This window comes from Scophthalmus maximus, chromosome 15 (genome assembly GCF_022379125.1).
Source record: "Scophthalmus maximus strain ysfricsl-2021 chromosome 15, ASM2237912v1, whole genome shotgun sequence".
Classification (NCBI taxonomy): domain Eukaryota; kingdom Metazoa; phylum Chordata; class Actinopteri; order Pleuronectiformes; family Scophthalmidae; genus Scophthalmus; species Scophthalmus maximus.
The window spans coordinates 6,452,501-6,466,220 of record NC_061529.1 but is presented as its reverse complement, the minus strand read 5'-3'; the positions used below and the strand labels follow the sequence as shown (position 1 = coordinate 6,466,220).

Genomic DNA, 13,720 nt, shown 5'->3' with positions numbered 1-13,720 from the left:
TAGAGCAGTAACTCCCGGGAGAACACTTTCTGCCGCGCTCACATAGGTACGAATGTGTGTGACGTGCAGGACATGCCCTAAAAAAAAGTTTGGTTCAAAGTTGGATACATTAATAATAGCAGCGACGCCAAGCAACAACAAAAAAAGAAAGATCACCAACACACAGCTCGGTGTAAGATCAGCTGGGGCGTGTTTGATTTAAGTATTAGCCTCACATTAAGTGTATTAAGTGCTTATGCGAGTCAACTTGGTTGAGCTGCACCGAGAGAGAGAGCCTATACATGTTTGCTGAATTGTCTTGTGTTGCCAATATTCAAACAGACAACGCCACTGATTTAATAAAAAAAAAAAAAAAAAAAAAAAATGCAGCCTCATTCATTTGAATGAATCACTTTGGTGATGATACAATGATGCCAATATAGAAGGACCTGGAAAAAGAAGAAAATAAGACGTCATCCATTACTAAAGCTTGAAGCTTCCTGAACTTTTTGGCAGATAAAGCATACACTCCTGGCCGCTGACTGTGTAACACAGAGTGGTGTAATTCTACGTCGTTGTGATGAAATGTTGAAATGGAACAACCGAGTGGTTTGAGCACGTCTTATAGCTGTGCAGCGTTTAAGCGTCCGAGAGGCCGAATCTGTTGCTCAAAACCTCCTTGATCCTAATATTATTATTAATGCAGCACGCAGTACAGAATCACACTAAATAAAAAAAACAACATTTGGTAAAGTCGACTATCTCTGTATTGTTTCTTTGTGGAGCAATAAAGAAAAAAACTCAAAACAAGAACATTTTTGACGAACTGTGTTTGACCCGTCGGCTCAATGGGCCTCTGCTCGAGCCGGCTGCTGATACCGACGCGTAATAAGCCAGAGAACCTACTGAGAGCCAGCCTGTTGTGGCTGTTCTTGAGCCATTGCTCCTTTCTTTCTCTCACTCACTCACTCACTCACTCTATGTCCTATATGGACACTGATAAAAAAAAACCCCACTCATTCTCAAAACAGGCCGAAAACGATCGTCAATCAAATTAAAATCCCACATAAAGTATTGCACTCTATCCATACGGATAAAATCCCTGCCACTCATCACAACAGCTAAATCCAGGCTGTTTATCCCTGCCAGATTTAACACACATGTATGTAATGTTTGCCTACACGTCTGCGTACTTGTGAGCGAGCAGCTCACGACAGATCTCCGCGTCCGCTTGGGGGAAGCTGCGTGAATTTGACGTGCTCTGCGTTCGCCTCTGGGCCAAAGTCGACTCTGGCGTTGCAATTATTCGGACATTAGAATATAAAAATGCAGTTGTTGTTTTTTTTAAGCAAACCTGAGCGAACCTGGGTCGAGTCTCGGTCCCTCGAGGAAGGCAGGAACTATATTTCCTATTACATCACAGGCTACGCCAGATAAAAGGAGATGGGGTATGGAACTGGAAAGTTCAGCCTATTGGCAGTTTTTTTTCCGAAACATGAAGGCATTTCTGTTATTTCCTTTCTGTTGTTGTTGTTTGGGATTTGCCTCAGTCCTCGGCGTGCAGGGACCAGCTAGACACACACACAGGCTTGATCCCACTTGCCATGGTGGAGTCTAAGTCTATAGCTCTGCTGCTCACATCAATCCAGACCCACAAGTCACAGTACACAGGTCTTTTTCAGGCTTGGTTTAGAAATTCATTGGATGTTTTTCCCCCCCCAAGAAGCTACACTGTTTCTACCTGTAAGGACCTCTAGTGTGTGTGTGTGTGTGTGTGTGTGTGTGTGTGTGTGTGTGTGTGTGTGTGTGTGTGTGTGTGTGTGTGTGTGTGTGTGTGCTATTATCTTTTTTTCCATTCTCACGTATAAGCTTAATCTGCGAGGGCAAGGTTAAAAAGACTATGAACTAAGGATGCAAGACAAGCACAGCTAAAAGGAATGTCAGCATTATTCCTGTATAAAATATCAAATCCATATCCCTACTGATACATCTGCAAATTAGGCGCCGCGAACTGAACCTCTACCTCTACCCCCCTCTCCTCCAGAGTTATCTTTGATGCACTGGCCCAAAGATTTTATTGCCTTTTGTGTGTGTGTGTGTGCACAAATACATGCAGTGAAACCCCCCCACGCAGACAGCAGACAGGCATGCATGCAGGAGGCATCAATAAACATGCACACGCACACACAGGCAGTGATGCAAGAACACACCGATATAGTACAAACACACAGCGTGGTGAGAATACTTGAGTGTAAACCCGCAGGGATCTTTAGGCAATGTGGTGTAAGCAAACTGACAGGAGAACGTCGAATCTGAACAGGAGGCAGCGGCTCCCAGTTACTGAGCTCATTCCTTATTTAGGCCTCTGTAAGAAAAGCATCAACACTTGGAAGGTGTGCTTGCACAGACGAAATGGCAGCACCGGCAGTTTCAGACAGACCTTATTAAAAGTTGGAGCAAAAGGCGAGGAGGTGGGAAGCGTGCGCGTCTGCCGGGGCGCTGAAGGGGTTTGAGAGGCTGAAGTAGGCTAAAGAGGGCTAAGATGCGAGGCGAAGCTCTGGGAAAAAACTGGGTGTCCTTCCTCCACAGCTTCGGGCGAGGGATCTCTTTAACTCGCTGCGGCTTGACTCGCCGCGAAAGCTCACCGAAGCCCCGGACGGGCTTAATATTGCAGTCGTGAATCATTTGCGTGGAGCACCAGCGCCCAGCTGAGAGAGCCAGGGCCCGTTTTCGAGTTTGTCCCCGGCAAAACATGCGGCCGCGTGGACCTCTGCCCGGGTCCTCTGAATGGCTACTTAGCTTCCTCCTCTGTCCAGAAAACAAAGCTCGTGGTCAGGGCAGCACTCCAAGCAACAACACTCCACTGAACACATTAATATTTCACCAGCACTGTCACCAGGTGAGTTGGCTGCATGTAGGAAGGATGGGGGCAGAGATGGGAAGAGAGACAGAGAGGGAGGGAGGCAGAGAGACATCAGTGAGTGGATGCGCGAGTACAGTGTACGTTTGAGATGAAAGCATGGAGAGAAATTGATAGGTGGTTTAATATCCGTATTTGTGAAAGGCGATGGTTTGCATCTGAATGTGTGTGTAGTGGAAAGGAGCGAGAGAGAACGAGGTGGTAGTGTGTGTGCGTCTCGAGGAAGACGGGGTAAGATTTTTCTCAGCGGGGAGCAGGTCTTATATTTCAAACACCGGAGATGAAAACTGAACGTATCGCAGCCTGAATGTCAAGACTAAAATGTCACAGCAGACGTGGGCTCCCACGTGAAAAAATAATCTAAATCCAACCTCAGCGATTCCATTTAACCTGCTGCGCGGAGAGCTGTTAAAACAGGAGCAAGTGGCGCCCTTCGCTTTGCATTAGCTCATGCATAATGAATAAAGAAACTGTTGATGTGCGTCATCTTTCCTGACTTTTTCCCCTCACAGTGCAAATAAACATCCGCGATTGGAAAACAAGGCCACGCAAGAGTTGTTTCTGCATGGTTAACGAAGACGACGGCGAGCAGCGCTCCCTTCAGCTGACCAGGCGGTGGCGAAAAACCGAAAGCCGTTTGCCGTGCTGTTGTTCAATTGAATGCAAATTGCATTGTTTAATTTCCTACAAATTTCCTCGTGTCTCTTGGCGCCAAGTGTAATACGGGTAACTTTAATCTTACTCAGCCATGCTGCCGGGGACTGGAACTAAGCTCGGTTGGGAGGGAAAAAGAGAAAGGCTGGCGCCGTTACACAAATATGCAGCACGGGCGCACACACATCAAACTGCAATACGCGCACACAGGCCTGTGCGGCAAATTACATTGACGTGCTCACACGTGCATGAAAGTATACGCCACACAGTCGTGCGTGCACACGAAGAACACAACTGAAGCCATCAGCCACTTAACGCAGCAAATGACTACGGTTATCTAAGCATAACAGCCTGTTGGCTGAGAGAAACAGAGTGATAAGCACTAAGATACACACTATTAGGCGCCACCACAGGACCGGCCACAGACTGAAAAAGGGGCTAAATCTTGTTTCACAGTTAACAGTTGATGGAGATTGTGCCACGTCTCTCCGATTGTCACCGCTAAATTACATATGCAAATGCCTCGACTGGATTCCAATTACGTCCCACCGCCTCCCATACAGTGATCCGGCGGAAAGGCGGGAGCGGGATCGTGCCGTATAGGGTGAGCGCGACGAAACACGGCAGGCAGAAGGTGTGAGGCACACTTTGAATTAGGTTTGATTGGAGGGAATCGGTGGCTCGTTGCGTGGGCAGCTCGTAGCGGTGACAATTTGGCAACTGCCGGCGCGCAGACCGCGCCGAGTCCATTAAACATAAGGACCTTGTTCGTTTCCTTGGTGTGGCCGCAGAGGGGGTGGGGGGGGGCAGAGCGGGTTCTACAGTAACATCATAAAAACACCATTGTTCATTTTGTTCATGTGCTTGTGTCAAGACTCGCCTGTGCTTGTGCGTGTGTACAAAGCATTTTGTGTCTGTGTGTGTGCGTGATTTACGAACCATTTGATGGAATATTGTTCTCAGCATGGCTCCAAATTAATTTGAACGCTCAAGACTCAAAGCACATCAGCATTTTCCCCCCTCGGAGCATTGCAAGCTTCTGTAGAACCGAGACAACCAGATGACTGCTGCTCCTGCTCTCTCACTCACACACACACACACACACACACACACACACACACACACACACACACACACACACACACACACACACACACACACACACACACACACACACACACACACACACACACACACACACACACACACACACACACACACACACACACACACACACACACACACACACACACACACACACACACACACACAGACAGACAGACAGACAGACAGACAGACAGACAGACAGACAGACAGACAGACAGACAGACAGACAGACAGACAGACAGACAGACAGACAGACAGACAGACAGACAGACAGACAGAGAGAGAGAGAGAGAGAGAGAGAGAGAGAGAGCAGCATAACACACAAACCCAAACAGACTGATCACAGGCTCCAACCAGCCAAGTGCTTTGGGCTTTCCACATACCCACAAAGAAGTTTTTAGCTATACGATTCCAAGTCACACAGTTTAATCAAGTTGCAATCCAGAGGGAATAACTAAAATGGGTTCGCATATCAAAGTATGCAAATACTTCCCTGCCAGTCCGGGGTGGTGTTGAGTAAGAGAAGGGATCCAGTGCAGTGCGTTCACTCTTATTATCAGTTGACTTGTGATTTAATGAGCCTCGGCGGGCCCCGAGAAATGTCCCGGTGTCATCAATAATTATCAGATCGAGGAAACAGCAGGGGGACTGAATGCGCTGTTCTGGTCTGGTTAGTCAGGTCTCCAGTCAGCCAATGTTAGTGCTGAGTGCACCGCTAGCGTCGGCGAAGGCTGTCATCTCAGCACGCTGCATCGGCGCCTCTTTTGTCAGGCGCTCCTTTGATCCCCTCGGTTGCAGAGATACAAGCCCATAGCAGAAATCTGCTGAATGGATTCATGTATCACCCCACCCCCCCCCCCCCCCCCCCCCCCCCCTTACAAACAGCCCCCGGCCCACTCACTATTTTCGACCATAAAAAGCCGCTGTTATTTATTAAAAAGAGCGATTGTTGTCCTTGCACCACAGACAATGTTGTTCGCAGAGAATAATATTTGTCCTTTTTCGCCGCGGCCCTGTGCGCGTGACGCCGTCGTGGATGCGGTGGTGATTGATTCCTGTTTTGAGCAATGGAGAGCGGTACAAAGGAAGGCTAATCCGAGTTATGATTGCCACTGTAATCACATTTTCTCCCCTGACTCATCCATTCGCTCTACAGTAGCGCGCGGGCACGCTGTATTCTGATGATGCCGCACATCTGTCAATAACGGACATACTGTACAATGGAGAGGCAACCGCGTGCCTGCTCCTCCTCGAAACACCTTTCCGCTGGTTCTCCGTCACCGTGATTTTCCAGGTCATAAATCTCCGTCTCTATCCGCAGCGGCCCAGTTTTTACCTCCCTCACTGGCCGACGTGTTAACCTGCTGGTGGTGGCGTCGAGCATTAGCAGTAATCACGCCTTCGTGTTGGTGGTAAAATAAGCGGTTTTTCGGGGTATTCCCGCCTGATGGAGGGACTGTCAGGGTGGAAAATTGCCTCTCTTGCTGGGTTGTGATTCGTCCGGCGAGCAGCTGGACCGGTGAGATGGCAACATCATTTGGTTACAGGGAGAATGATATCAGTAGATAAGAGTGAGCACGGCGTGATGTCATTAACAGTCCGCCCACGGGGAAAAACAGCAAAAACTTCGGGGCGGGGGGGGGGGGGGGGGGGGGGGGTTTACTCACAACACCCCAGCGGTGAAAGTACGCGATGCCAGTAATGAGGTGTCTAGAGCTTCGGGGCATCGGGTGCGTGTCTGAGTATGCATGATATTTCTTAGTCTAAGGGCTGCGTGTGCATTTTTGTGTGTGTGTGTGTGTGTGTGTGTGTGTGTGTGTGTGTTGTAAAAGTTCCCTAATAGAAAACATCCCTCTGCACTGGTTGCGTTGAATACTGAAAACCCAGACTTCCCAGGAGTGAAATAATACACCTGGAGAGATGGAAGTCATTTAGGGGCACCGTGTGTTTCTACGCGGGTCTGTGTTGAGTCGTGTGTATGTGTTGAGGGGTGGGGAGGGGAGGGGAGGGGAGGGGTTCCAGGATGGATGGACTCGCGGGTGAGTAAATGACCTGCCTTGATTCAGCCCATCAGCTGAGCTCCCCGCCCAGACCGCCTGATATTCCCTTCCATCCATCTCCATAAAGGGGAGATGACGGACAAATGGCGAGGCACAGAGAGAGAGACCGAGAGAGATGAATATGCACGGAGGAGCGTGAATGATTTCAAGTGCAAGAGAGCATAAAGGAGCTAATTAGTGAAGAGGGGGAAATTGTGAAAATTTGGGAACGAGCGACAGAGACAGACACAAGTGAGAGAAAAGACTATTGGACTCCACTCTCGGGTATTATGTATGACAAACAGCGCCACGTTCTCCAGGAGGAGCCTCTCTAATGTGACTGTGTGAGTTGCAGTCGTTTGAGGGGCCATTTGGGGTGAGTTGATTTGGGCCACGGATGAGCATCTTGTGTGGTCCCAAACCACTTCTGCTGATTAAATATGCAGCGCCGAAACCTGCTACATTAACCACTGCATAAGTGAGTAGAATATGTAAAAGTACAAAAAAAAAAAAGGGGCTTCATTCCAAAGAGAAAATTAAACTTATTCTGAAAATGTTTCCACGGTTTAAAACAAGGCACATTTTAGATTAGTATTTTTTTCTCTCCATCTAAATACTTTTGCTCCGAGAACCGCTCTGTTTACCAGATGAATATATATACAGCAATCTGTGGGAAAAATCTAGTAATAAAACATCCGTGCTGTGTGCCGCTGTGCCCCGTGCCCCACCCACTCTCAGGGGGTATCACTTTCTGATTTGTTCATGGCGGCAACTTCAAGGTTTTTTTTGTGGGGGGGGGGGCGAAGAGAAAGTAATTTTAAAAGACACGAGCTCTGAATTGGAGAGCCGGGGACAAAGGCACGGATTCAGCTGCAGAAAGAAACAGATGGAAGCGGTAAGACTTGCACGGAAACCCGTGATACTGACAAACATTACACTTTATTACACTTTCTTGTAGTTTCCTTCCAATCAGTTAACGTAACCCCCAAAGAAATGGCTGTGATCTGGGAACTCAATGACATGAAGACTGAGGGAGAAAGATGAGTGGTCAAACAATCAGACGGTTTAATCTACTGTATCTGAATCATAGGCCGTATATACAAATGGTGACGTCAGGGTGAGTTTCCACTTGATCAGAATCCTTTTCGATTGAGGAAATTTGATAATCAGACCAGACGAAAAATCCTAACTAACTCAAGATGCAAATGTATTTCCCTTTTTTTTTTCTTTTTCTACTGTAGCTCCCACTGATATATCTATATTTAAGCCTTTATCTATCATGGGATGATTCCCTTTTCATGCTGAGCATGCATGTTCTTTTAACTAACGCACTGCACCAAGCAACATTTAAACACAGTCGCACAGGCTACAACGCACCGGGCGCATCCTCACCTTGACACCCGCGGGTTCACAGGATTAAGTGCCTTGCTCAAGGGCAGCACAGTGGGCATATATGAGGGGCCAGGGAAGAGTGCATTGAGGAGTTTTTTGGGGTTTTTGTTTTTTTTACATCTACATATTCTGGGTTTTCAAAAACAAGTGACCTTGACTGCCAGCTGTTTGCCCTGTAAACTGCTACATAATGATTATGCATCCCTCGCACCGTGCCTTTTTTTTCTTCCTCCATCAGCGCCTAAACTACAAATCATAAACAAAAGCGCCGCAGCTGTCAATGCAGATTTCGAACCGCAGTAAATGTCTCTCAGGAGGAATATATTTTTGTCACGTTCCCCTGCTTGAATAACAGTGAACAGTTAGGCTTTTTTCCCGCAGGTCGCCTTTTTATTCATCCATACAGAGGGAGGAGCACGGTTCAGTCACGGCTCGTGTTGATCTCGGGGTCAAACCACAGTAGAATAATATTCACCTGCATGCAGAAGGCTTTTGTATCACCTTGTGATCTTTAGAAAAGAAACATTATGCTTTTTGTGGCCCGAATAAAAAATTGTAGGCCCGGTGGTTTCAAACATCCGATACAAAAGTAGAAAAATTGAAGTTCGTGCAACTCCAGCTTTGCGTGCATTATTCTTTCTTCCTTTCTAAAACATGAACAGAGTTTTTTACATGCATAAGTCACACAGAGTTGAAAACAAATGCAAGTGATGTGTTCAACAGGATAATAAGAAGTCGCACTACTCACTTGAGGAAGCCATTAAATAAACAAGTGCTTAAGTGGCATAATTAACATGCTCTAGGGGGAAGATGCAGGTAAAGAGAAGATCATTTTGCACTTAACGTAACCCCTGAGCACCTTTTCCTTTGTAAATCTGCCATTTACAATGATGACTCATCTTGCATACAAAGGTCTAATTGTTGGCAGCGACGTCTGCCTTCAGACGCAACATTTAAAGTGCCCACATTCACAGGTTCATCATTTCAATTTTGGCTGTCCTAGAATTGCTTCGCGTTCTAAATATGCAAAACGTGTCCCCACTGTGTGAAATGCTGCTTTTGCACTGAGCCCGCCTCCACTCCGATTGGTTACCTCGGCCCACTTGCGGTTGGTCGCTTAGAGAGAGTGTGTGTGTGTGTGTGTGTGTGTGTGTGTGTGTGTGTGTGTGTGTGTGTGTGTGTGTGTGTGTGTGTGTGTGTGTGTGTGTGTGTGTGTGTGTCTGAAAAAAGTCATGCCCCCTTTTTCCCCAGAGGCCCCCCGATGGTGCCGTAAACACAGCCGTAGCCATGGTTACAGTGGTGTCCGTTGTCGTGACGTGGACGCTTTTGCCTAAAGAAAAGCCAGGAATGCAAATGAGGCACTTAAGGAGCAGTAATTCTGAGAGAGAGAGAGAGAGAGGACTCCCTTTGGTGCAGACCTTTCACAAGCACAAAAAAGCGACATGACACACTAAAGGAAAAGGGAAAAGCCCGAAAAGCATATGCACAGTTTAAGCATCATCAAAGAGGGACGTGCATGATTTATTTATTCTCAAAGCTGCCTGTAGCTAAAACCATGCGAGAAAATGTCAATACTACTTCTCCAATTTTGACTTGTTCTAATATCCAACCCTGTTCATTGGCATTTTTGGCAGCTACTGCACATATCATGGACAGGGTTAACTAAACAAAGAAACACATCTTGATCCACAGGCACAAAGCAGATAGCAGAGAGAGGACGACCTTGTTTTACCAAATGCTGAGAAGACAAAATATGTTTATGTTAAAGTTGCAAGACTGCGGAGTTTAGAGGTCATGGTGGATCGATGGGACTTTCACATGGGGGGACTGCTCTTTGCTTCCTGTTTCTTACCAAGAAATCCTATGTTGGTTTCTTTACTTTTAATTCTTACTGCCACCTGTTGATTTATTGGACACTATGAAACCATTGGCAGGACTGTAACCAAATTATGTTGTGTCCAAAACTGATCCAAACCTCAACTCTAAGTTTTTGCAACAGTTATTTGTAAGACACTCACCAATGAACACTACCACTCTTCACCCTGTCCCTGCTTTGGTCATTTGATAAGGCACAAATAGACTATTCTCTTAGAAATGTGTCAAAACAAACTGAATTTTAAAAAAGGTATTAAAACCAGATTTTCACATAGAACCCATCAAGAAGAAAAAGGGGCCTCTAGCCTGATTAATAATTGAGTCGCCACATCACTTTCATTTTAGTACACATCTTGTTTTAGTGCATATTACCAGAAGCAATCAGCCGAATTGCGATGAACTAATTTCCAAACAAAGTTACTGCCCAAGTTCCAGCCTCGATCACGGACTCCAGCTTTCATTCATTCATGATTCCTAGTTGATTTGGCCAAAATGCACCTTTTCTGACAGGGTTTTCAGCCTTTTTGCAGGCAGAGTCCAGACATTGTTCTGGATGGGATGCATTGGATGCAGAGGAGTGAAAAAGCTATGGCACGACGCATTTGATTCTGAGCCAACAGGATTTTAAGACCCCCCGAATTTATGTGCGAATGTAATCACTATAGCATTGTGCGGAATCTGGCCGCTCCCCTTTGGGCAAAAGAAAAATTAAGTCAGTAATCTGACTCTATTACTTCACTTTCAGTATTAATTGCTGCATCAAACAAATGGGCCAGATCTCTGCATTAGGTCCTAATCACATATCTGTCATTAGCGCTTCTAGCCGGGGGGTATAATTGAGGCAGTTCATAGTTGTAGAAAATAACTTGGTATCATCATCAACAAAGGCGCAAAGGGTGGCACACTAAGAGCAAAGACACTGTTGTCGGTTCGGATGAAAATGAAAGGGATTAGAGGGCAACTTCCGTGGCGCTGAGTGTGCACACGTGTACGATACGATCGTGTGTGAATCTGCGTCCGTGCACGCGGGGCAAAGCATCTTTAACGTTTGTGTGGGGTGCACGTGTCGAAGAGTGCGACGCGCGGCTGTTCTTGTGCGTATTCTAAAGGCTGACAGACGTATCCAGAAACAAAGTCGGCCAGCGATAAGACCCAGGCTCGCCTCGGAGCCCAGAGAAACTTGTCTCTCGACAAAACCCAGTGATAGCTACAGCTCTGCTCCTCAAAGCTGAAGAGCAGAATAGAAAGAAGGGGGGGGGGGGGTGAAAGCAATAATCTTTCCATAAATGCAAGCTCAGAGTTTAACACAGTACAAAGTCACCTCCAATTTAGATTCATAATAAAAGATTGCATGCGTCAGATCTTCTTAAGTACAGGGACTTTTAGGAGCCAAACTTAATTTCCTGCGTTGGCAAACACCCCTGAAATGTATGATCTGTCAATTAGAGGGAGCAGCTGTGTCTGTATGATTTGTGTGTGTGTGTTTTTTTCCAGGTTCCTTTGGTCTAGAAGGACATTTGACCCTATTTTGTTCCTCGCCGCACGGAAGGCAATATTCAGCCATGTGTGAATGCTCCCCCCCCCCCTCTGCAGCTGCATTTTTCAGTCTCCATTAATATGAGGAGCTGCATTCTGAGTGCTGATTGAAACATGTAAAGGGCATCAAAGAGCAATGAGAGCTGGCTTGTCAGCACGTGCGCACACACACACACACACACACACACACACACACACACACACACACACACACACACACACACACACACACACACACACACACACACACACACACACACACACACACACACACACACACACACACACACACACACACACACACACACACACACACACACACACACACACAGTGAGCTATGCAAATTGTCTGTGTGTGTCTGTCAGCCTCGTGTGCGTCCCGCTTCCACTCAGTATGCCCGAGGAGGAGCACGTCATTTACAAAATATCACAGATAATCGTGTCGAGATTATCAATCTCATTTTGATTAATGCCTAATGTTTAATTAACTCAACTTTAGGTCTTTGGCCTCGTCGGTGGTTTCCCCTGCATAGCAAACAGGCTCCTCGCTCGGCGTGTCAGGTACATAACGCGGGGCCCAGAGCGAGCAGCGCTGGTGGGTGAGGAAGTGGGACCGATACATTTCATATTAATCTCCTGGGGTGGTGTTTGTGTCCTGCCGCCGCCAGAGGATGCATAATTAATATTACCCTAAACAAATTGGAGAATAACAAAAATAACAAATAGCAAATCGCAGAATTTGTGAATATATGCACACGGGCGGTTGGTTTGACATTGTGTGGATGCTTCTTAAAAACATACCGCAGATCCCTGCTACCCCTGTGCTGCAAGCACCGTGTCAAATATGATGCATATGCACCAAAGAGTGTGCACGCGCCAAAGCAGGGGAGATTATGCCAAAACTGTGTATAGTATGCATGAGCATGTGCGAGTGCATATTATGTTGGCGATTATACGCTCCTCCTTTCTATCTAAGACATTTCTTTGAAGCTTAGGTTGGTGTACAAGACAAAGTAACCGTGAAATTGACACCCAATCCCGTCGGCTGGACCCCATGCACATCTAAATGAACCACCTAAATAGCGCAATTGACAGAAAGCAAAGACTTTCCAGTGAGAATGATAAATCTCTGCTTTCCAATATGTATTATATTTTCTAGCGAGGATACAAAAGCCTACGGTGTGTAGAAGATTTTTTCTTCCTTCCTTCCCCCCCCCCCCCCCCTCCTGTTGCTCAGCCCCTCCTCCTGCCGCTTTCTTCTTCCCGCCTGCATACCCTGCGCCATGTGAAGTGAAATCCTCCTCGTGTCTGATGTGTGCATCTCTCACTCAGCCCCCTACACCCCCATCCCACTACCGCCCTTCTCCTCCAATAACCCACCTGACATTTGTAGGGGAGGCTGCTCAAAGGGCAAAGTGGCGTTGTGGCACTGGCAGGTCAGTAAATGTGTGTATGTGTGTGTGTGTGTGTGTGTGTGTGTGTGTGTGTGTGTGTGTGTGTGTGTGTGTGTGTGTGTGTGTTCCCGTACTTAAGAGACACTGAGAGCAAGAGAAACGTAGCGAGGAAGGGAGAGGAGGGAGTGTCATTGGCAGGTACCCGCGTGCCTCAGAGGTACAGAATGGAAGCTCTGAAGAATGAGGGGAGAGGGAGGGAAAAAGGTGTGTGTGTGTGTGTGTGAGAGAGAAAAGAAAAGTGTGTAAAACTATACCCTTAAGACGGATAGAGAGAGAATGAATTTTTTGAAAGATAGCCAAGAGATAAAATGACATTTCCGGATCAGAACCTCACACATCTTCCATTCCTGAGAACCAGGCTGCCTGTCCTCTCCTCGGGACCGATCTGTCACCCGAGCAGGGGCCTGAGCTTGTTAAAGAAGTGGCAAGAGTGTTCGCCGGAAAGTTTCTCCTCTTTTTATATATCCAACTGTAAATTTTTCCAGGGAATATCAACCAACCATGCAACACGCTTTTCTGGTCACATCCACCTTAGTTTACATTGAGGGTTCGGCGCCGCTGCACGCTCTCTCCTCGAAAAGCACCTTGTAATGTTCTCTCCCCACATTTCCCCGGCATCAACCATCAAATCCGAGGCCTGCCTCTCCGACCCCGAGGCAACCACATCTACTTCTTTGCGGAAGCGTGAGCAAATCAATCCACACGGGAGTTGCGCAACACTACCAAGAGCGGCACGGGATCCTTTTCATGGAGTGTGAAATGTC

At 46.9% G+C, this 13,720-nt stretch overlaps 1 protein-coding gene across 3 annotated transcripts in view; it reads right to left on the bottom strand.

The window, feature by feature from the left end:
- grin3ba (glutamate receptor, ionotropic, N-methyl-D-aspartate 3Ba) overlaps positions 1-13,720 on the bottom strand; it is a 69,912-nt gene that overhangs the window by 32,988 nt on the left and 23,204 nt on the right. The window contains exon 1 of one of the 3 annotated variants that reach the window (XM_047327218.1): positions 4,493-4,710. The exons of the other annotated variants lie outside the window; for them this stretch is intronic. Within the exon in view, the coding sequence (XP_047183174.1) occupies positions 4,493-4,519 (27 nt within the window). The 5' untranslated portion in view covers positions 4,520-4,710. Of the gene's footprint in view, positions 1-4,492; positions 4,711-13,720 lie in introns of those variants that run through there. 3 annotated transcript variants of the gene reach the window in all.